Source organism: Chelonia mydas, chromosome 3 (assembly GCF_015237465.2).
Source record: "Chelonia mydas isolate rCheMyd1 chromosome 3, rCheMyd1.pri.v2, whole genome shotgun sequence".
Lineage (NCBI taxonomy): Eukaryota > Metazoa > Chordata > Testudines > Cheloniidae > Chelonia > Chelonia mydas.
In genome coordinates, this window is record NC_057851.1 from 178,500,761 (window position 1) to 178,525,777 (window position 25,017).

The 25,017-nt window shown below is 42.2% G+C and overlaps 1 protein-coding gene across 2 annotated transcripts in view; it reads left to right on the plus strand.

The window, feature by feature from the left end:
* Nucleotides 1-23,103, plus strand: part of EML6 (EMAP like 6) — a 329,709-nt gene extending 306,606 nt beyond the window's left edge. For both annotated transcript variants that reach the window (XM_043543860.1, XM_037895940.2), the window contains 9 exons: nucleotides 4,742-4,899; nucleotides 6,305-6,419; nucleotides 7,942-8,130; nucleotides 9,435-9,607; nucleotides 10,249-10,411; nucleotides 15,978-16,081; nucleotides 18,116-18,269; nucleotides 18,619-18,719; nucleotides 22,488-23,103. In XM_043543860.1, the coding sequence (XP_043399795.1) occupies nucleotides 4,742-4,899; nucleotides 6,305-6,419; nucleotides 7,942-8,130; nucleotides 9,435-9,607; nucleotides 10,249-10,411; nucleotides 15,978-16,081; nucleotides 18,116-18,269; nucleotides 18,619-18,719; nucleotides 22,488-22,512 (1,182 nt within the window). In that variant the 3' untranslated portion in view covers nucleotides 22,513-23,103. The remainder of the gene's footprint in view (nucleotides 1-4,741; nucleotides 4,900-6,304; nucleotides 6,420-7,941; nucleotides 8,131-9,434; nucleotides 9,608-10,248; nucleotides 10,412-15,977; nucleotides 16,082-18,115; nucleotides 18,270-18,618; nucleotides 18,720-22,487) is intronic.
* Nucleotides 23,104-25,017: the final 1,914 nt, after the last annotated feature.

Here is a 25,017-nt window from a genome sequence, read left to right on the forward strand (position 1 = left end):
CAAAACTGGCACAGAAAATACTGTGCCAAGAAAGTAACCAGCATAGTCACCCCGTCACCAAAGCCACTGGCATCATTGGAATCACAACAGGCACCAACACTGTCATAAACATACAGCTAAGGTTTCAGAGTAGCAGCCGATGAAGTGAGCTGTAGCTCACGAAAGCTTATGCTCAAATATTTTTATTAATACAGCTAAGGGTAGCATAAAATCCCTCCTTTACCTGTAAAGGGTTAATCAGTTCCATTAACCTAGTTGGCACCTGACCAGAAGGACCAATGGGGAAAGAAGATACTTTCAAATCTGTGGGGGGGAAGGTTTTTGTTTGTGCTGTTGTTGTTCTCTCCGGAGACAAAGAGAGAGACCAAGCAAGTAATCCAGCTCCTACTGAATGATACATCTAAAATTACAGAAATAGTAAGGAAATGTGTTAAAGTATCTTTTGTTTTAGCTTGTGAATTTTCCCTATGCTAAGAGGAAGGTTTATTCCTGTTTTCTGGTAAGTTTAAAGTTTTGCCTAGAGGGGAATCCTCTGTGTTTTAAATCTAATTATTACTCTGTAAAATTATCTTCCATCCTGATTTTACAGAGGTGTTTCTTTTACTTTTTTTTCTTTATAATAAAAGTTCTGTTTTAAAGAATCTGGTTGGGGTTTTTAGTGTCCTAAAAACCCAAGGGTCTGGTCCATGCTCACCTTTTTTACTCTCAAGCCTCCCCAGGAAAGGGGGTGAAGGGGCTTGGGGGGATATTTTGGGGAAACAGGAACTCCCAGTGGTCCTTTTCCTAAATCTTTGTCTAACTCACTTGATGGAGGCAGCGATACCGTTCCAAGGACAAGGAAGAATTTGTGCCTTGGGGAAGTTTTTAACCTAAGCTGGTAGAAATAAGCTTAGGGGGTCTTTCATGCGGGTCCCCACATCTGTACCCTAGAGTTCAGAGTGGGGAGGGAACCCTGACAAACACCTAGAATGGCAAAGTCCAGCGCCGTCAGGAGTCTCTACAAACATAGAGGCAGAGACTCCAGGGGAACTTGGTGTCCTTCCATAAGGACAGAAAACACTAAGTCTCTGGAGAAAAATCCACCAGGCCTCCCATGGCATCAAGGGCTATAGGAAAGGAGCAGACTACAGTGTATGAGACCCTGCTGGCACCAAGCCTGCTCCAGGACTGCACCCTTCAGTGTTAACAGTGACTATGGAGGACAGATCTAGGGGATAACCAGGACAACCACTAGTGCCAAAGGACATGCCAGTACAGACCTTGGTACTGAGAGTGCCATACATTTCATCCATGCCCCTAGAAGAGAGCAACTCCTCACCAGGTCATATAGTATCCCTGTCCTCAAGTACAGAACCCTATCCCCTCAGGTCAGTGGTCAACACCATGGGGAGACCTCTCTGATTCCCCTACATGAATCAGCCACCACCAGCTCTTCAGGACTGGCATAAGATTGGCCACTACCTAGAGAGCCAACTGTACTAATACAGCAGGCCATGGTGGCCCTATTTGGGTTACTAGGGTCCACTGTCTCAGTCTTCACCACACTTGACAAGAGGAAGAAGTCACTCTCCCCTTCAGCATTGCTGGTCAGACCGCTGCCACCGGAGAACCAGGTAGAACCAATCTGGGGCCAGAGCAACTCCAACGCCCCCTATCACCACCTAAGGATCTCTCATCTTCATCTTGTGACAAAGTGACACAAGTACCAGTGTCTGATGACTTTAAATCATTTCAGTGGCAACTTCTGCGGATTGCTGACACTCTGAAGATAGAAATAGCAGTGATATCAGGGAACCCCCACAAGCTATTTGACATCCTGTTAGCTTCTGGTCAAGCCAGGATTGCCTTCCCCATAAATGAAGAACTGCTTGACCCAGCCAAGGCCCTGTGGCAGGCATTTGCCACAACAATGAGGTACCAAGTACCTTCAATGTGATTTGAGGACTTCTACACACACTCTAACCCCAGGCTCCTTAGTTATGAACAGGAGAAGTCTAAGTGGAGCAAGCGTGGCCCCAAAAACAACTGAACCTATTTGGGAAAAAATCACTGTGACGTTGCAGTCTATATGATTTTAGGAAAATATGCTAATGAGTGTGAATATAATGTAATTGGAATATGCTGCAAAAGGTCTCTTGTAAGGTATCATCACAAAGTTTATAATCTACTGAGTGTGGTCATCCTATTTATATAAATGTATCACTCTTGTATCTTAAACTAGAAATATAAAGTATAACTCTGAGGACCTATTGTAGTTATGCAAAGTGTGGGCCATTAATGGTGGTTTGGAATCTTGATGGCTCCCATTAACCAGGACAATTGACTGTAGATGGCTCTGTTTGCTTTCAGGCCTTCCTGTGAGTCAGCCTGGGAGGAATGAAGGCTTGGGGGTCTCACAGGACATGTGATCATGTCACCTAGTACTGAAATCCATCTTAAACCTGGTGGAAGGTTAGAAGGCAGGGTGGAGACCCAGAGAGACAAAAGATTTCCACCTTGTGCCAAAGCTATATAAGGGGGTGGAACAGAACAAAGGGGGCTGCAATCATGAGAAATCCCCTAGCTACCACCTGAGCTGGAACAAGGGGTGTACCAGGGGAAAGGATTGTGCCCAGACTAGGAAGGCATCCAGTCTGTGATAGAAGCTTATTGAAACATCTGAGGGTCAGGTTTTATCTGTATTCAGTTTTGTACTGTATTAGGCATAGACTTGCATGTTTTATTTTATTTTGCTTGGTAATTCACTGTGTTCTGTCTGTTATTACTTGGAACCACTTAAACCCTACTTCTTGTATTTAATAAAATCACTTTTTACTTATGAATTAACCCAGAGTATGCATTAATACCATGGGGGGGGGGGGAGGGAAGAAACAGCTGTGCATATCAGTGTTATAGAGGGTGAACAATTTATGACTTTACCCTGTATAAGCTTTATACAGGGTAAAACGGATTTATTTGGGGTTTGGACCCCATTGGGAGCTGGGCATCTGAGTGTTAGAGACAGGAACACTTCTTAAGCTGTTTTCAGTGAAGCCTACAGCTGTTAGGGGACGTGGTTCAGACCTGGGTCTGGGTTTGCAGTCGGCTAGCATGTCTGGCTCAAACCAGGCAGGGTACTGAAGTCCCAAGCTGCCAGGAAAAACAGACTTAGAAGTAGTCTCAGCACATCATTTGGCAGTTCCCAAGGGGGTTTCTGTGATCCAACCCATCACAGTCACATTCTTCTGCCTCTCTATAGCTTCATCTCGCTCACTGCCATCTCTAACTGGCTGAGTATGACTTCTTAAATTGGGACAGGGCAATCAGTTTGAACCCAGTGGAGGCACTGATACCAAAGATCCTGGACTCTATGCTGCTCCTGAAAAACGGTGGCACTGGCATTCAATTCTCTCCAGGTCCACCTAGCAATAATACTGGCCTATCACTCTAATACAGAAGCACACAATCTTTTCACATCCAATGGTGTCAACATTCTTTAAAGGCCTTCTTCATACCCTGTGGTTTGACATGGATCATGGATCCTCTGTTTGAGCCACTGTCAGAAGGCTGCATATACTACCTTACCATTAAGGTGGTCTTCCTGGTGTCCATCAGTTCAGAGAGTCAGTGAGCTCCAAGTTCTCATAGCCAGACCACCTTACACATCCTTCTGTAAAGAGTCAGTGGTGATGAGACCACACCCCAAGTTCATCCTTAAGATACTCTCAGACTTTCACCTAAACCAATGAATTACTGTGCAAGTCTCCATCCCAAAGCTGCACTCAATGCTGGGAGCGGGTAAATTACACATCCTGGATGTTTCCAGAGCTTTGCTGTATTACTTACCTTAATAGGCCAAGCCATTTTGGCAGTCTCCCCCAACCTTTGTGGACATTTCTGGTTCATCCAAAAACCGAGATATCTCATTGCAGAGAATCTCCAAGTGGATCACAAAATGCATTTACACTTGTTAGCTGTCTGATAAGCCTCCCCCTTTCATCATCAAGGCACAGTCCACCAGAGCACAAGCTGCGTGCATTGCCTGCTTCAGAAATGTTCCAGTCTCTGAGCTCTGCAAGGTTACAACATGAAGTACACTAACTCTTGTGAAACATTATGCCTTTGATGTGGCGAAGAGGGCAGATGTGACATTTGAGAGAGTAATACTTCAATCATTCTCTGACTTATTCAATTGATACTCCTCCCTCCCACCATTCAGCTTGACAGTCATCTACAGTGGGGCCCATACTGACACACATTCAAAGAAGAAAGGATGGCTACTTACCCGGCAGTAACTATGTTTTTTTGAGATGTTGTAGGTGTGGATCTCACAACCTTTCATCCATCCCCACTTTTTAGAGTCCTCACCTAACAAGGGATTTGAATTGCAAAGCAATTGAAGGAGAGTTGTGGCCACCTCACCCTTTATGCCCTCATGTGAGAACACAAGGAGGCACCAGGCAGAGGGTGAATGTGTGGCCCCAGTGGACACTGAAAATTTCAGTCTTGTACACACAGGGCACATGCACACCTACAGGGAAATCCACATTGACTACAACATCTTGAAGAACCGTAGATACTATAGGGTAAGCAATTGTTCTTTTCCAAAGTATGATTTTACTAAAATACTGTGGTTGTATCACAGTGGACTTTTCTGTGAGAAATACAGTAATGAGAAGAGAGTTTTAATTCAGTTTCCTAAAGAAGCAGTAAAAATGTTATTAATGATTTCTACAGTGGAGGTTGTTTCTGTTTGTTACAGAATAACCTTACGTTTACTGGTGCCATAAATGGAGATGTATACGTGTGGAAGGATCATTTTCTGGTTAGATTGGTGGCAAAAGCTCATACAGGTCCAGTGTTTACAATGTACACAACTCTTCGAGATGGACTAATTGTAACTGGAGGGAAGGAAAGACCGTAAGATACACATCTTCCTAAAATACATTGTTTATGTCTGTGTCAGATTATTAGATTATTATTATTTATACAAAGCCCTAAATGTGCATAGTGCTTCATAGATATATAAAAAACAGAGGTACCTGCCCCACAAATCTTATAATCTAAATGACACAAAACACAGCAAGGGATATTAATAAGTAAAATAGGGAGGGAAGATGTGGGTCACAACAGTGGAATGGGGAGCAGGAGGAGCAGCAGTATGGCAGCAGAGGTAACTTTTGTGCAATCTCCCTTCTATTTTGTGGGGTTTCTGACCTCCTGCATAGTAGAGGCTGACAGCAGCATTTTTGTCATAATTGTTAGATTTACTCAAATTCCAGACTCTCTCTTCTGACCATTTCTTTATCTTTGATTTACAAGATATTCTATTTTCCAGAAGTCAAATATACTTTTTTCAGAGTTGACCACTTTTACAGCCAATGTGATAGTGGTTTGAGATTAATTAAGGTCAGGCTTGACAAAGCCCTGGCTGGGATGATTTAATTGGGGAATGGTCCTGCTTTGAGCAGGGGGTTGGACTAGATGACCTCCCGAGGTCCCTTCCAACCCTGATATTCTATGATTCTATGATTCTATGAACAGAGAGACTGTGGCAAGGCACCTTCTCAGTCTCACCAGCCTCAGCTGTTTTTAGCCTTGGTGAGATGGGCTTAGGGTAAAACAGTCTCTCTTAGCTGTACAGGGGCAGTCCGTCCTTCTCTTAGCCAGTGTTTTTGGCTTGTTTTTCTCCCTTATGGGAGGGAATGCAGCCTCCCCTCCTGGAGAGGCTTGCTCACTTGCTGCTACTCGCCTACTGGTAGCTTGACTCCTTCTCTCTCCCCCCGCCCTTCTCCCCAGAGGGGGAGGGTTTAAAAAGGTCTCAGGCAGCCCTTAGTTGGAAACAGATGATCCTAATTGACCTCATGTAATTCCCTCTCAGCTGATCCTAATTGATCTCTAGTAACCCTTTCTCCGCTGAACCTGATTGAACTGTAGTCACCCCTCCCCAGTTGATAGGGAGGAGGGCCTGTTAACCTTCTGGGACTGTTTTCTCCCCTCCCCTTGCAGCCATTTGTCCTGAATTTATCACAAAACTTATTTGCCGTTTACATCATGGTAGTGGTAGTAGTAGTAATAGTAGTAGTACTGCTTTGGAAAATATGCAAAATGATGGCTTGATACACTCATTTTTATTATTTCCTTACCATAATACAGTAATGCGACTTCTTTAAATACAGTACAAGGAGATAATGTGTATGTTTTGATATTTAAACAATAATTTCTAAAAAGTACTACTTTAGCAATGAAATCTGCATATTTGATAAATTCCAGTCAGTGGGAAAGGAGAATTCCATATAATATTTGACAACATGCTCTTTTTCAGGACAAAGGAAGGAGGTGCTGTAAAATTGTGGGACCAGGAGATGAAACGCTGCCGAGCATTTCAGCTTGAGACAGGACAGCTCATTGAGTGTGTGCGCTCGGTTTGTAGAGGAAAAGTAAGTGAGTCAACATGACAAGTTTTACAATTTACTGCCTACTCTCATCATAAGAAGTCCCTATGTTATTCTTGATGTTGTTCTTGTTGCATGGAGGAGCAGGAAGAGAGCAAAGAGATTATAATCACTGAGACCCCCTCTAAGTTTATGTGCACAAAATTTTATGTGCAAAAATTTTAGCTCAGTTTGCATGCACTAATCTACCTGATTTACATGCCCATTTGCACATCAAAATATGGGGTATGAATTCCAAAGGGATGTATGAACATTTTTAGAAGTCTGGCTAAAACTGGGCCTCTATGAGCCAAATGCTGTGCTTAGATCAATTCATGTGGAACTTCAGAGAGATTCCTTTTGACTTCGTGGGAGTCACACATGCATCTGAGGGCAGAACCGGCTTTAGACCCTGATTTGGTCCTCAAGTGAAGTCAGTGGAACTACTCATACACTTAAAGTTAGGCACTGCTTTTAAGTACCTTGCTAAATTTAGACCTTGGAGATTTAATGTAATGTTGATTCATGTGCAACAACTCTTAAAAACAGAATACTTTTGTTTTGCATTTGTGTAATATATGGCGGTATTTTTAGATGTAAATGATAGACAAAGAATACTACTTTAAAAGGTGAATTGCAACATTTGATTTAAACTGTATAATCCTGAAACCAGTAATAGAATACACTATAATCCTAAACATGTTAATTATAAATAGTTTTCTATTTAATATAAAAAAAGTAAAAAGTTTTGTAACTCAGCCTGAATAGTTGATTTTTTTGCACCAGTAAAATGTAGACATTATGGCCTGACTTTTATGGTAATGAGCAAACAATTGCACATCTATATTTTTAGGCACAAACAGTACACGTCTAACAGCTATTTGCACATGCTGATACATAATGATATTGGCTCTATTTAACTTTGCATTATTGGATCCTAGGAATTCAGGGTATCCTTGATCTTCTAAACATTTTGTGTTAGTGAACTACAGTCAGAGGTTCAAATTCAGTGGCAATAATAATAATATTACTGTGGAGGAGATGCAGAGATACAGAGATTCAGTGGTAAAAGAATATAAGACAAAAATAATGAAAGATAAAGAATGTGGAAAACATTGACATTTTTTCCTAATCTTGTGGATGAATGTTGTGTTCATGGCAGTCAAGGGCTGATAACATATGCAGGTGCTACAATTTATCGTGAAGCCTGCCACTGCATCTGAATCCTTCCAACATCACTGCTACTCCACTTCTGTGTCTGTCATGAGCAGAGTCTGCCAGTCACGCAAAATTGTATATAAACTCTATAATCTGGACAAAAAACCCCTAGGGACCTAAACCAGGATTTGAAAATTGGCTTCTGGAAATGAAAGGCTAGTTCACTTAATATATTGTTTCAAGATGCTGAATGAAGCATAAATCAAGACTAGTTATAATAAGTTCTCTGTTACACATCTTATATTTTAATGTGTTGATATTATGTGCATTATTTTGATAATCTGGTTCTCACCATATTTGACTACAACAGGGCAAAATTTTAGTGGGAACCAAAGATGGGGAAATACTTGAAGTAGGAGAAAAAAATGCTGCTTCAAACCTGCTGATTGACAATCACATGGAAGGGGAGATTTGGGGTTTAGCAGCTCATCCCACAAAAGACATATTTGTCACTGCAAGTAATGATGGAACAGCAAGAATCTGGGACCTCTGTGACAAAGTGAGTACCATTTAAACTAAGAAGCATGTCATCAGTAGCAGTATCATTACGTAATCAAGATTTTTCCAACTGTGAGCTATGTGTTGCCCTCTGTCCATGTATGCAACTCTCTTTGAAGTATGCACATATACAGGGCAGTGTTTGTCCCTATATTTCCATGTTGTTCCCAGCTTAATCTGTAGTTGTGTGAGAAGGTCTTTGGTGATATGGTTTATTGCTGTTTCTAAAGGAAATGTATCTGCATTTTGCTGAGATGTGCAGCTATTTGAAACCTCCCAGGCTTAAGAAGTGCTTTCTGTCATGTATGGACTGTGAAATGAATTTAAAAAAAAGTTTAGAAGTTATAGAATGTTGGGTCAATGTTTAGAAGTTGGGTCAATGTTTTAATTGAATGCAAACAGCTAGGGTGCACAGAGCCAGCAGTGGGGAAGTATACACTGTGCCTTAAAAAACTGTGTAGAAAGTGCTCCAAAACTCCCTGTCTGCAAACATAATACCTCCTTCCACCACCACTTAAGTTCTGTAGCTCCACTGGCCCCCAGAGCTGTATCTTAGTCTTAAATTTGCATTAATTATCTGGTTGGACCTGGGTTATGTCTACACTACTGACTTCTGCCAGCAGAGTTATGTCTGTCAGGTATGTGAAGAGATGTGATCCCTGAACAACATAGCTGTGCTGGCAGAAGTCCCTAGTGTAGATTCAGTTATACCAGCAAAGCTCACACTTTTAGCATTATAGCTTGGGAATGTATGTGGAATAAGATAATAAAAGCACCCCTTTACTGGAATAATTTGCATCCAAATTACCTGACAGTGGCTCAAAGATAGTATCGATCATTTTTTAATATCAAATAAATTTAATATAAACACAGTAAGGTAAGTGAAGAAGCAGGAGCATTATAATGTATGATGGCATTAACTGGTTTAACAAATCAAAAGAAGAACTTCATATTTAATAGTTAAATAAATTATTCAAATCAGTGTTAAACCCATATAGAAACTGATTTTACAAACTTTTTTGCTGGGCTACCTCCTTGTAATGAGTTCAGTGCAAGATGACTGGAAGCACTGAAATGTCCATTTTAATCAAAGCCTTACTTTCAAATTTATTTCACAATGTCTATCTGGTGAGAAGTGCCTTACTATGCGAAATTTCAGACTGACATTTTGAGGAAACTGTACAATTTTCTTTTAAGTAAGGGTCTTTTTGTTCTTTTATAGATAGCTTTGCTTAAGTCTATTTACTTGATAGTTTTCTATAAAGAGAAAAAACTAGTAAGAAATCGTTGTTTTTGTTGATACAGAAATTGCTGAATAAAGTGAATTTAGGCCATGCTGCAAGATGTGCTGCATATAGTCCTGATGGTGAGATGGTAGCTATTGGCATGAAGAATGGAGAATTTGTCATCTTACTTGTAAACAGTCTTAAAGTTTGGGGCAAAAAACGAGACCGGAAATCAGCTATTCAGGATATCAGGTACATCAAAAATTCATTGCCCTAAACCTGCAGTCCTTATTTAGGGTCATTTCCTGATTGAACTAGGCTGGATTCTCTTTAACTGAAGTCTTTAAATCAAGATTAGAGGATTTCAGTAACTCAGCCAAAGGTTGTGGGCCTACTATGGGACTGGGTGGGTGAAGTTCTGTGGCCAGTGCTGTACAGAAGGTCAGACTAGGTGATCATGATGGCCCCTTCAGGCCTTAAAGTCTAGGATTCTAATCTCCACCTGAATATAGCTAGTAATCTTTGCATATTAGACTTTTAATATGAGGAGTTAATGTTACATTACAATATCACCACATAGCACTGGGAAATCCCCTAGCTCAGCCTCAAAGAATAAATGGTACTTTGCCCATATCGTTAGGCACTTTACAATAATGAAATATTAGCAATTCTTAACTACATATGCTTCAAGCATCAGTGTGCCTTTCTGATTCAACTGTTTCAACATCAGTGGTGAGGTTTGGCCTGGCTCAGAACTTGCTATTGTTTTTCAGTCTTGTCTTAGAAAAGATTGAACTTTTATACCTTAAGAATTGTGGAACAAAGCAAACAAAAATCTTAACAAATGCACCAATACAGCAAATTATATCCCTGCTTCATGATTTGTTGTCTAGAATCAGCCCTGATAATAGATTTTTGGCTGTTGGCTCACAAGAACATACTGTCGATTTTTATGACCTCACCCAAGGCACAACCTTAAACCGGATAGGCTACTGCAAAGATATTCCAAGTTTTGTCATTCAGATGGATTTTTCAGCAGACAGCAGATATATTGAGGTATGTTTTAGGTGGGCATGCCGTTGTTTAGAGTTCCTCTCATTAATTTATCATCAAACACTTAAAGGAACAAAATTAAGCATGTAAAAAGCCTTCCAAAAGTCTGGCCTGTAAAGCATAGGAATAAAGAGCTCTGTTCATCCACCATCATCCCCTAAATCTATCAGTTGTCCCAAGAGATCAAGTACAAGCCTTGCTATGAAATGAATGATCTGTGAGTTAGAAGAGCATTTTAGGATACTGGCATGCAAGTGAGGATAACCAGCATCCCAATTTTCATCAAAATTCCTGTGTTCAAAACTGCAATAACAAATAGCTGTTGGGCTGGAGTTAAGGGTTAATGAATCTAGGGATTTGTAACTACAGTAATATAGTACCCTATTAGGACTTATCAGTATGGTAGAATTACCTGGCCTAATGAAGATAAAATCTGGGTCTAGATTACAGGTGCACACAGTAATGGTAGAACAGTAAAAATGGGTACATTTGTGACAGGTTGGACCCCCCCTAGGATGTCACCTGGTGTGCTGGGATGCCAGAGTCAGACTATTCTGCCAGCCTGGGTCCCCATTTACCTGGCCTTGCTAGGTTAGGTTCCCCAGCCTTTTCCAGCCAAGCACACAGGCAGGGCCACATTCACCTGCACAGAGAGCCAGAGATCCGCTCTGGGAAGGCTCAGCTTAAGGGGCTTGCCACAGCACCCAGATGTCCACCCCCACTTGCCCACCCCCAAAATTATATGAAAGTCATCTCTTCCCTCAATGTGGAGGAGGGTGTACACAACGTCTCGCCCCTTCCCCCAGTTAGAAATCACATAAACTGGGTTATATTATAAACTGGAAATAAATTTATTAACTATAACAGGTGTGTTTTAAGTAGGTAAGGGGGTAGCTGACACAAGGCAGATTACTAAGAAAATAAAACAGAGCACGCAAACTAAGCTTAATACACTAAAGAAACTGGTTACATGTAAGTTCTCATCTTAAATGTGGTTCTAATAGTCTTCTTCACAGGCCAGACCCCCTTCCAGCCTGGCTTCGGTTCTTTCCCCCAGTTCAGTCTTAGTTGTTCTAGCTGTCATCTTGGGTGGGGAAGCAGGGGAGCTCTCACGACCAGGATTACCTCACTCCCCACCCTTAAATAGGATTTGCATAAGGCAGGAGTCCTTTGTTTCCTAGTTTGACTCCCTTGCCTTACAGTGGAAAGTTACAATAAGTCCCAGGTAATGTTTTAGTATCAGGTGACAAGACCACCTGACTCTGTAGGGCCCCTATAGCCATTCTTCACAGGCTGACCCGCACATTCACAGGAAGACTAGGCACTTTTACAGTCCATTGTCTCTTGCTGATGGGCCATCAGCACTGTTGGGCTTTTTCACTGCTGTTCCTGAAGTGTTAGCGGGTGGTGTGAGATGGGGGGAGAGGGCAATACTTGTGTACACCCTCCTCCACATTGAGGGAAGAGGCGAATTTCATAATATATCTTTGGGTCTGTACTCCAAGGGAGGTGGACATCTGAGTGCTGGAGCAAGTCCCTTCAGCTGAGTCTTCCCAGAGCTGATCTGCAGCTGGGTGAGAGGAGGTTTTAAGAGCCTGGCTGAGCAAGACAGGTTAAAGGGGACCCAGGCTGGCAGAATCATAGAATCATAGAATATCAGGGTTGGAAGGGACCTCAGGAGGTCATCTAGTCCAACCCCCTGCTCAAAGCAGGACCAATCCCCAATCAAATCATCCCAGCCAAGGCTTTGTCAAGCCTGACCTTAAAAACTTCCAAGGAAGGAGATTCTACCACCTCCCTAGGTAACGCATTCCAGTGTTTCACCACCCTCCTAGTGAAAAAGTTTTTCCTAATATCCAACCTAAACCTCCCCCACTGCAACTTGAGACCATTACTCCTTGTCCTGTCCTTTTCTACCACTGAGAATAGTCTAGAACCATCCTCTCTGGAACCACCTCTCAGGTAGTTGAAAGCAGCTATCAAATCCCCCCTCATTCTTCTCTTCTGCAGACTAAACAATCCCAGTTCCCTCAGCCTCTCCTCATAAGTCATGTGTTCCAGACCCCTAATCATTTTTGTTGCCCTTCGCTGGACTCTCTCCAATTTATCCACATCCTTCTTGTAGTGTGGGGCCCAAAACTGGACACAGTACTCCAGATGAGGCCTCACCAATGTCGAATAGAGGGGAACGATCACGTCCCTTGATCTGCTCGCTATGCCCCTACTTTTACATCCCAAAATGCCATTGGCCTTCTTGGCAACAAGGGCACACTGCTGACTCATATCCAGCTTCTCGTCCACTGTAACCCGTAGGTCCTTTTCCGCAGAACTGCTGCCTAGCCATTCGGTCCCTAGTCTGTAGCTGTGCATTGGGTTCTTCCGTCCTAAGTGCAGGACCCTGCACTTATCCTTATTGAACCGCATCAGGTTTCTTTTGGCCCAATCCTCCAATTTGTCTAGATCCCTCTGTATCCTATCCCTGCCCTCCAGCGTATCTACCACTCCTCCCAGTTTAGTATCATCCGCAAATTTGCTGAGAGTGCAATCCACACCATCCTCCAGATCATTTATGAAGATATTGAACAAAACCGGCCCCAGGACCGACCCCTGGGGCATTCCACTTGACACCGGCTGCCAACTAGACATGGAGCCATTGATCACTACCCGTTGAGCCCGACAATCTAGCCAACTTTCTACCCACCTTATAGTGCACTCATCCAGCCCATACTTCTTTAACTTGCTGACAAGAATACTGTGGGAGACCGTGTCAAAAGCTTTGCTAAAGTCAAGAAACAATACATCCACTGCTTTCCCTTCATCCACAGAATCAGTAATCTCATCATAGAAGGCTATTAGATTAGTCAGGCATGACCTACCCTTGGTGAATCCATGCTGACTGTTCCTGATCACTGTCCTCTCGTGTAAGTGCTTCAGGATTGATTCCTTGAGGACCTGCTCCATGATTTTTCCGGGGACTGAGGTGAGGCTGACTGGCCTGTAGTTCCCAGGATCCTCCTTCTTCCCTTTTTTAAAGATTGGCACTACATTAGCCTTTTTCCAGTCATCTGGGACTTCCCCCGTTCGCCACGAGTTTTCAAAGATAATGGCCAATGGCTCTGCAATCACATCCGCCAATTCCTTTAGCACTCTCGGATGCAACTCGTCCGGCCCCATGGACTTGTGCACATCCAGCGTTTCTAAATAGTCCCTAACCACCTCTTTCTCCACAGAGGGCTGGCAATCTACTCCCCATGTTGTGATGCCCAGCGCAGCAGTCTGGAAGCTGTCCTTATTAGTGAAGACAGAGGCAAAAAAAAGCATTGAGCACATTAGCTTTCTCCACATCCTCTGTCACTAGGTTGCCTCCCTCATTCAGTAAGGGGCCCACACTTTCCTTGGCTTTCTTCTTGTTGCCAACATACCTGAAGAAACCCTTCTTGTTCCTCTTGACATCTCTTGCTAGCTGCAGCTCCAGGTGCGATTTGGCCCTCCTGATTTCATTCCTACATGCCCGAGCAATATTTTTATACTCTTCCCTGGTCATATGTCCAACCTTCCACTTTGTGTTAGCTTCTTTTTTTATGTTTAAGATCCGCTAGGATTTCACCGTTAAGCCAAGCTGTTCGCCTGCCATATTTACTATTCTTTTGACTCATCGGGATGGTTTGTCCCTGTAACCTCAACAGGGATTCCTTGAAATACAGCCAGCTCTCCTGGACTCCTTTCCCCTTCATGTTAGTCCCCCAGGGGATCCTACCCATCCGCTCCCTGAGGGAGTCGAAGTCTGCTTTCCTGAAGTCCAGGGTCCGTATCCTGCTGCTTACCTTTCTTTCCTGCGTCAGGATCCTGAACTCAACCAACTCATGGTCACTGCCTCCCAGATTCCCGTCCACTTTTGCTTCCCCCACTAATTCTTCCCTGTTTGTGAGCAGCAGGTCAAGAAAAGCTCCCCCCCCAGTTGGCTCGTCTAGCACTTGCACCAGGAAATTGTCCCCTACGCTTTCCAAAAACTTCCTGGATTGTCTATGCACCGCTGTATTGCTCTCCCAGCAAATATCAGGAAAATTAAAGTCACCCATGAGAACCAGGGCGTGCGATCTAGTAGCTTCTGCGAGTTGCCGGAAGAAAGCCTCATCCACCTCATCCCCCTGGTCCGGTGGTCTATAGCAGACTCCCACCACTACATCACTCTTGTTGCTCACACTTCTAAACTTAATCCATAGACACTCAGGTTTTTCTGCAGTTTCATACCGGAGCTCTGAGCAGTCATACTGCTCCCTTACATACAGTGCTACTCCACCACCTTTTCTGCCCTGCCTGTTCTTCCTGAACAGTTTATAACCATCCATGACAGTAGACAGAACAGGTAGACTAAGGGGTATCTCAGCACACCAGGTGACATCCCAGGATGGGTCCAACCCATCACAACATTCTTTCACTAGTGTGTTCTGCAAAGTACACAGAAAAAGGCTGGTCACACTCAAAAGTACTCTGTAACCCTAGGGCTCAAATATGCCTTTAGCATGCTGATCATCAGCAAAGCGGTATTGTGCATGACACCATTTGAAGCTCCCAAATGTGTGGGGGGAGCATACCTGTTGCTACTCCTTTTAAGGGGGAGGTACAGCATGTGCTCTTCTCCACAGCTCAGCAGTTATGCTATTCACTGTAAAGGCGGGTGGGAGGGGTGGCAGACCCTTGTCTTTTAAAAATGTCATTGCCCCTTTGGGATCACAAAAGTAGTAGCAGTCCTTGCATGAGGACTGTAAGTGTGGCTAGTTCTTGCTAGAGGACTTAGGGAGTAGGGATTTTGTTTTACCTTGCACTGCTTCAAGGGGCCAGCAATGTTTTGGCCTATAATTTTAGTTATGGAAGCTGAGCGCATAAAGCCTTCTCTTTACTCTCAGATACTGTATGAAAAATGCCATCTCTCTAAGACTGAGCATAGTGCAATGTATATCATCACATAGCAAGAGGATCTACTGGCAATAAGTAGCTATGCAAAAGCTCTTTATTAGTTAGATGCAAAGTTAGTTTCACAGGTTTAGTACCATAGCAGTTTCCGTCGTGTTCTCAGAGCTGTTGAATGATCAGTTTATACTGATAATCCACTCCTGGTGAATAATCTCTCAATCAGATTAGTGCAGATAATATACAGTATCTCACATATTTTTGTCAAAGTCTACAATACTAAAGTACATGAACCCAAATGGTTCATGGTTTCCCTCCAAGGTGTCTTTGATGCTGCCAACTTTGCCAGGAAGATGTGAGATAGTACAGATAATAATCTGATTGAGAGATTATTCATCAGCAATGGATTATTAGTATAAAATGCTCATTCAATAGCCAAATCGTTAGTTCATACTGTAAATTTGTTGTGATTAGTTTATATTGTATATAACTCAATTACAGAAGCCCAAGAAAAGCTATAAACTTAGAGATATAGGTAAACTGCTATATTGTACATATAGAGACCACTAGTGTTAAGAAATAAACTTTTAATTTTAAAATATTGAAATAACATCAAAATACATTTATGGAAAGGTTAATCTACTCTTTCTACATTCAGGTATCAACCGGTGCCTATAAACGACAGGTTCATGAGGTGCCATTGGGAAAGCAAGTGGCAGATGCCACACTAATAGAAAAGATCACATGGGCCACATGGACAAGGTGATGAAATGTCTGAAAACCAAAGAACTTGTTTTTACAAGCAACTGATTGTGCATGAATCTGTACTACAGAAATAGAATAAGTGACGGTACTGTTATGAAAGTGCAGTTAGTGCTGGGATTCACAGAGTTTTGGGCTCTTGTACTGTGTCCAGTTTTGGGCCCCACACTACAAGAAGGATGTGGATAAATTGGAGAGAGTCCAGCGAAGGGCAACAAAAATGATTAGGAGTCTGGAACACATGACTTATGAGGAGAGGCTGAGGGAACTGGGATTGTTTAGTCTGCAGAAGAGAAGAATGAGGGGGGATTTGATAGCTACTTTCAACTACCTGAGAGGTGGTTCCAGAGAGGATGGTTCTAGACTATTCTCAGTGGTAGAAGAGGACAGGACAAGGAGTAATGGTCTCAAGTTGCAGTGGGGGAGGTTTAGGTTGGATATTAGGAAAAACTTTTTCACCAAGAGGGTGGTGAAACACTGGAATGTGTTACCTAGGGAGGTGGTAGAATCTCCTTGCTTAGAAGTTTTTAAGGTTAGGCTTGACAAAGCCCTGGCTGGGATGATTTAATTGGGGATTGGTCCTGCTTTGAGCAGGGGGTTGGACTAGATGACCTCCTGAGTCCCTTCCAACCCTGATATTCTATGATTCTATGATTCTATGATGCTTTTAGATTTGCAGAACTATTATATGAAGAACGCTAGCTCTTTTGCTTTTCTGAGGCCCTGTCTGCACTGAACTTTTAGAATGAATTTGTAACTAGTTGGTGTCACAGTTGCCACCATACATGGTTTGTAGCCACACACACAATGTGGTTGGTATTCAGGATTACTCCCTACCCACATCTGTGTAATCACTCTTGGCCAGTCCCCTTTACTCCCAGCCAGCTGAGCTGCCTGATATCCCAGAATGCATTGCCTCATGCATTGCTGGTGCCACTTTGTGTTGCGCCCTCCAGGCACTCTATCCTTTGCTGAGGCACTCTGCGGTAATGTCCCACATTTTGCCAGAATGCACCAATGCACACACAGTTAGGCAGCATGATAGATGTGGCTAGAAAGAAAGCAGGGCTGACATGGTCATGTTATGAAAAAGCTGTTGCATGGACACTACTTAAATGTGGTTATTATAACTGAGTTACATAGGACCATCACAACCTGATTAAAAAAGCATGGCTGTACGCTTAGTGTAGCCAGAGCTGTAATGTCTGTTGAACAGCGCAGCCAAGTTACCCTCTATGGCTTTTTAATTACAGTGTAGTTTAAAACTGTAATGAACTATACTAATGCCATTGGTACAGGCATTAATCAAAAGATCTATCAGTATCCAGTGAGATGACAATACGCACAAGCTCTTAGCTTAGCTCTTAGGGAACAAGTGTAGAATTGCATAACACACTTGCTCTTACTGCTTTGTTATCAAGCAAACACAAGACTGCAATGCCATAGCTATTACTATGGCCTCTTCTGTCAGCGAGTGTAAGGAGGCGGGGGGTGCAGATACATTTGAGAGCTGATATGTGGGCAAACATTCTAAGTGAGGGAAAAACAGCTATTTTAAGAAACACTCTAGATACAAACAATAATCCCCCTCACTTGAGGAGGTAGGGCCCAGGAAAGGAGTACTAATAAGAGGCATCACTGCTATAAAATTTCAGTGTGAGTGGGAGCACAAATGTGGGGGAAAGGAAGAGTGTCTCACTGAGGCAGGATGTATTTGTATCTCACATGAGGGGAGGATATATGGGGGCTAGTGCCTCATGAGGGATGAGGGTGTGCATCTTGAGGGGACTTGTGTTGTGGTCTCGGGCATGGGGAAAAATGAGCACATGTGGGGTGCTCTCTCTGTATTATGAAGATGCATTTGGGTGCAATAATGCACAAGGACAAGGTGAATCCCTAGGGAGAGCAGTTTACTAATGGTCACCCGCCATTGTCCTGCTGTAAAGCCAACCATTATGCCCATAATATTGGTCCAGCAGAGGTAGTGGCCCATGCTTCTTCATAACTATCTTCTTCTTTTATGTTTTGGAGCAGTGTTCTTGGAGATGAAGTCATTGGGATTTGGCCAAGAAATGCTGATAAAGCAGATGTCAACTGTGCATGTGTGACCCATGCTGGTTTAAATATAGTGACAGGAGATGATTTTGGTCTGGTGAAACTTTTTGACTTTCCATGCACAGAAAAATTTGTAAGTGTACATTTTAGCTTTTATTTTAATCTAAGATGCTAGGTTTTGTGTTTAACCAGTTTTACCATGGCCTGAAGGCAAAGAAGTGCCAGTAGGTTAGAAGTGTGTTACACTAAAAGAAATGTTTCAGAGTAGCAGTCGTGTTAGTCTGTATTCGCAAAAAGAAAAGGAGTACTTGTGGCACCTTAGAGACTAACAAATTTATTTGAGCATAAGCTTTCATGAGCTACAGCTCACTTCATTGGATGCATTTGCGTATTTTCATATACTTGCAAAAGAACATAGGGTTGTTTTTGTTAATGGCTGTAATAGTTTATTTATTGTCTGCAATATTCTGTCTTTCTAATAGGCCAAACACAAGCGTTATTTTGGTCATTCTGCTCATGTTACCAACATACGCTTTTCTCATGATGACAAGTATGTTATAAGTACAGGAGGAGATGACTGCAGGTAACTCCTTATTTTACTAATCAAGAATTTTGTAAACAGGTATGATCCACCCCCATTGCAACACTGTGTTTTGCATCTTCTCAGAGCATGCTGCCACACTGCATCCAAAATCCATTTATATAGCAAAACAAAGGCTAGGCTAAAACACTCTAAGTACTTGGCTATCAAGGCTGGAGTGTTGATGAGGATGTTAAGCTCAATAAACACAGGTCAGAAAATTTAACACATTTTTTTAAAGAAAAATAATAATAAAAGACAACCTCAAAGATCACAAATCAGGATAAAAAGTTATAAGGAATAGCAACCCTCATGCTTTGGATTTAAACTAACCATGACAGGGTACAGAGTAGCAGCCATGTTAGTCTGTATTTGCAAAAAGAAAAGGAGTACTTGTGGCACCTTAGAGACTAACCAATTTATTTGGTTAGTCTCTAAGGTGCCACAAGTACTCCTTTTCTCATGACGGGGTAGATTCCCAAAGGCATCACTGTCAGTCACAAAACCCTTGCTCAGCTGCCCCTTACCCTAGAGCAGTGGTCCCCAACCTTTCTATGGGAATAGTATATTTCTATTCCCAGAAGACTGTGGTGGGTGCCAGACAACCCGCCACCGCAACATTTCGGAAGGACACAACAAGGCCTGGGCCAACCCCCACAGGCAGCCAAGGAGGGAGCACGACCCAGTCCCGCTCCACCCCCAGCTCTGATGGAGTCCCAATTGCGGCACCACTCCCGGCCCCAGCCTTGGCCCCCAACCATGGCCCAGCCACAGCTTCCACTCTCAGTCCCGCCCCTAGCCTCAGCCCCCAGTTGTGGCTCCACTCCCGGCCCCTGCTTTGGCCCCCGACTGTGGCCCAGCCATGGCTTCCGCTCCCGGCCCCGCCCCCAGCTCCATTCCCAGCTGTGGCTCCATTCCCAGCCATAGACCCGCTCCCAGCTGCGACCCCCCCCCCAACCTTGGCCCCCTTGCCCCTGTCCGCCCCTGGGAGCTGCAACCATGAAAATCTTGGGGACCACTGCCCTAAAGGCACCTAAAGTCTCTAGGTGCCTACCTCTTTGATGGAAAAGACCCCAAAGCACCCACCCAAATTTCAACAGCTAAGTCCATAGAATCATAGAATATCAGGGTTGGAAGGGACCTCAGGAGGTCATCTAGTCCAACCCCCTGCTCAAAACAGGACCAATCCCCAACTAAATCATCCCAGCCAGGGCTTTGTCAAGCCTGACCTTAAACACTTCTAAGGAAGGAGATTCCACCACCTCCCTAGGTAACGCATTCCAGTGTTTCACCACCCTCCTAGTGAAAAAGTTTTTCCTAATATCCAACCTAAACCTCCCCCACTGCAACTACCCAACAGCTTGCTACCTAAACCCCAGCAGAAGTCATGCTTAGAGCACATTCTAAGCCCTCATAAGATGGTAAGGAGGCACTCTCCCTTATAACCTTTAGTCCGTGGTTAGAGCACTCATGTAGGGTGACCCGATGTCCCCATTTTATAGGGACAGTTCCAAGATTTGGGGCTTTGTCTTATATAGATGGTACCCCCACCCCCCCGACCTGATTTTTCACGCTTTCTATCTGGTCACCCTAGGTGTGGGAGACCAACGTTCAAGTCTCCCCTCTGCCTGAGGGGCAGAAGGGAGTTGAATTTAGGTTTCTCACCTGCAGGGGAGAGCCCTACTCTAGACTATAGAGCCACTCAACTCTCCTGCTGGCCCAATGCCTATATATAATTATTCATTTAATAATTTTTCACAGTGGAACAGCTCCAACAGGAGAAATTAAGAGTGATCCACCCCAGCATATCCCATAGCTCAGGGTTAAGGCATGCTCCTGAGAGGTGGGAGACCCAAGTTCAAAATCCTGCTCCACGTTAGCTGGAGAGGAACTGAACACACATCTCCCACATCACAGGTCAGTGTCCTAGCCCCTGGACTAAAGTGTATAAGGGGGTGGGGACATAATGCAGCAGCAGCATTTATTCCAAAACAAACAGCTTCAGTACCTAACTTTAGGACAGGGGCCCTAGTTGTGAATCCTGAGCAGATATAAGGGTATCCCTTCAGCCCAGTACAATCATAGAATATCAGGGTTGGAAGGGACCTCAGGAGGTCATCTAGTCCAACCTGCTGCTCAAAGCAGGACCAATCCCCAATTTTTGCCCCCAATCTCTCAGTGGCCCCCTCAAGGATTGAACTCACAACCTTGGGTTTAGCAAGCCAATGCTCAACCCACTGAGCTACCCCTCCCCCTCAATGCTAGGATACACTCAGGGACTTTTAGAGCAGGCCAGCAGGTTGCACAGGGCCAGTTAGTGTGTGTCCAACTGGTCAGTCATAGTATTTACACCTGGCTTGTGTACACTAATGCAGCATGTAGACAAGCCCTTAGGTTTAGGTTACATCCTTCTCATTAGCTTTGGTGTCTTCCCACTCATCTTGTTGGCTTTTTGGATCCCATTCTCAGCTGCCTAATCCACCCCAATCATTGTTTAGGATGTTGGGCTCTCAGATGGGAGACGGGTTGAAGTCTCTGCTCTGAATCAGGCAGAGGACAGATTGGAGGCTATATAGCCCAGAAGTAGGAAAGCACTGGTCTATGAGTGGGGCTCCTGTTCAGTATAGTAATACATATAATTATTATGAATAGTAATCCTCAAAAAACAGGTAAGCAGAAATGCAAGAAACAAACTCCAAGTATGGCTAAATGGCAAATTGCAAGAGCTTAGTTGAGCCATACAGAGATCCAGAAAATAGAAATGCAGCTCAAGCAGAAAAGTAAGCAATGCCAGTGAAATGTAAGGTGTAACTAGAGTGCTTTGACAGAGGAGCAACTAACCATAGCCATAACACAATGAAGTTCATGTAGAAGCAGGAAGGCTGCAAGAGAAAGTAGCTATTGACCTAGCATAGGCCAAAGGAGTAAGTAAATGGCCACTGTGAGGAAGCTGAAGTAGTGCTTTGTATCAGTTGTCCTAGAGCATGGTAGTGAGATACCTACATTTTTTATGTACGCAAAATGAGACAGTGTTTGAAGTGTCAAAAATGAAAGTGCTGGCAGAAGCTGATTCCCATAGCTTATAACAACCCTGACAGATTGGAGATTAGGCAAATCTTTCCTATCAGTTATTCACAGTTGCTTAGTCAGCGTATCCTGTACCAACCTCATTCAGAGGTTGGTACCTCATCCTGTACCATTTCCTCATTCAGAGGAAAATTTCACGGACAGGACAATTGATCTGATCCACATAGGAATTGCTAATGGTTCTATGGAAATATGCATATTTTTATGACTCACAAAACCAAATACTGGTTCAAGTGTAACTGTTGAGCAGTTTACAATGTGCTATGCAAACATTAAGTAACCATCAACATGCCAGTGACTTTGCCCAAAGGCACACAATGAGTTGGGGTACAGCCAAGATTAAAATTCAGCCATTGTACCATGCTGACTTCTCTCGGAAGCAAGCTGGATAATTTTTGAACAAATGCTGAAAGTAAAAAAAACACCCCCGTACTAGATGTTTACAGTTGTTGTATGAATAAGGGAGCAGTGTTCTTTGAAAAGTGTCTGCAAAAATGTATCATAGGGCTCCATAGTCATTTTCTCTTATTGACATCCATACTAAACCTGCTCAGTTTGGGAGTAAAAGGATAGGTTGTTTTTTTTTCCACAAGTGCTGAAGCCACAAACACAACCTGCAATCTGTACAGTATTATTCTAGTGCTAATTGTTAAAGACAACTTTACCACCAATTAACTTTTTTAGTGTATTTGTGTGGAGATGTCTTTGAAAGAGGAATTCCCTTGCTTCTGGTGCTGCAACTACCATGTGACTTCAGAGGAGTGACGAGTCACCCCAGTCCACAATGCTTTGGCTGCTCTAATTTCATAACAAAAATGCTGCATGGATTACACACTTTTGGAATCTGAGTGTGGTAATATTGAGTGCTACTATGATTTTGTATTTGAAAGACTGTGATGCCCTTGTGATGGAAGCTGAAGTTTTAAAGGTTGTTCCTAGGCCTCAGCAATGAACAGTTCAATCATTAAACTGCTTTTGCTAAATATTTTATAATTATTCCAAGCAGCTACAACTGTAGCCTAAAAAAAACCTTTTGAGCGTCAGAAACCCTAAAACGTAACACAGCATTTAATTTGTGAATCTGTAAAATCATTTCTTTACACCTTCCTTCAGGAATGGTCCCATTTTAAGACAACCGTTAAACTCTTGTTTGGAATTGTATGCATTGTGAGTAAAGCTTTATATTGTTTTTAAATGACCGCAGGGAGTTTCACATTCACTTTCAATAACTAAATAAACCAAGTTTCAGAGTAGCAGCTGTGTTAGTCTGTATTCGCAAAAAGAAAAGGAGTACTTGTGGCACCTTAGAGACTAACAAATTTATTTAAGCATAAGCTTTCTGAAGTGAGCTGTAGCTCACGAAAGCTTATGCTTAAATAAATTTGTTAGTCTCTAAGGTGCCACAAGTACTCCTTTTCTTTTTGTAAATAAACCAAGTAACACATTTTTAAAATTCACTATTTTTTTTTAAAAGAACACATTTAATTTAAAAAGTTCTTTATCCATGAAGTGCCTTTGAAAGAGTTTGCCAATAGGCCTCCCACCACTGTCAGCTTTCTGCATATGGTGCTATAAACTTCCATCCTGAGGAGGGCTTAACATAAACACCTTTTCCAGATCTGACGTGGTCAGCATTTTCTGCTGTTACTATTCTTAATACCATCACAACTGAACTCCAAAATGTTTCCTTCAGAGAGAACATACATACTGTTATACAAGCAATTATCTGAACCTCCTGTTTGTCAGTGACATGAACAATCTATTAAGGGGCAGAATGTATCTGGCTCAAGAAGGTAGCAGGTCAAAGCCAGGATTTAAGCTCAAATCTGAGGGATGATATGGGTACAAAGGACTTTTTTCAGGGAGGGGGAAAGAAAATCATTAAAAACTACTGTTATCTTCTTGTGCTCCTCCCTCTCTTTGGGTCTGTGCTTTATATTTGACTACTTATACAGTAAAAGATTAGTAAATTGATTTGGACTCTTCCAAAAAGCATCATTTCCCATCTTTTACTCAGGAAGAGCTTCTTGGAGATGTGCTAATTGTACATAATGAATGACAGGTAAACCAGTAAGAAGAGATTGCACAAACTTAGGTTAATCTGGCAACCATTCATATGCTGTTTAGAAACATGTATGTGACATTAACAAAAATAAAAAGAACTGGATGAAAATTCAAATGGAATGCTTTTGTCAGAAAATGCCATTTTGTCAAAACCAAATTTTTCGACAGAAATTGTCTATTTCAGTGAAATTTAGTTTTAAAAAAGTCTCAACTAGCATACAGTGTAAATGCTCCATTTTGAGTTTTCATTTCAAAACAACTTTTCATTTTGGTATATATTTCATATTATAAACAAATGTAAAAAGTGAAATGTTTTGATTGACCCAAACCTTTTTTGGGGGGGTGTGGGGGTATGTGTGTGTGTGTCTAAGTAAATGTGAGTTATAGGAAATCTTGTTTTTGTTCCAAAGCAAAACAAAATTCCTGAAAAATGGAAATTCTCATTCTTGCACATCTCTGATAAGAAGGTAGCTATTGGCTATAAAATGTCATAGAAAAGAGAGAAGGCAAGCATTATCAAAATGTAATGAATATATATTTAACACAAAAGTGCTTGAGGAAGCTTAGTGAATTTTTTTTTTAAATAAATGGAACTTTTGCCTTACAATACTCTACAAAAGATCAGTTTGTCAGACACACAACAGGAGACCCTATGTAGTCTTTTTTTTTTTTTTTTAAGAAAGCTTTTCTGTATTAAGATAATGTAACCATGTTGGGTGAGCATTTTCTTTGCCTATATTGTCATGTTGGCCTTTCACGTTGATTGTATCCTGAATAAAAATAATTGTGTGATGGAATGAATTGCTAAATGATGATTTGTGAAAAATATTTAAAAGCAATAGTGTCTATCAGGAAAACATTTCAATAAATATGATTTGTATATGTTTATGTGGTTTGATTTTATATATAATATGCTAAGAAGTAATGCTGTATTATATTGTATATGAAAATATTAATGCATGAATTTATTTTTCAATGGCCACATAACTATTTGAAAACCTGTGTGTCAAATACATTTGGTTATAAATTTTCATTGATCTTATTTTTACAGTCAAGTTAGTAGAATCAATAAGTTATCCTGAAAAATTGCTGGACTCACTTCGTATCCCTTTCAATTTTCCAAAGCGCTGAACTACATAAAACAGATGCT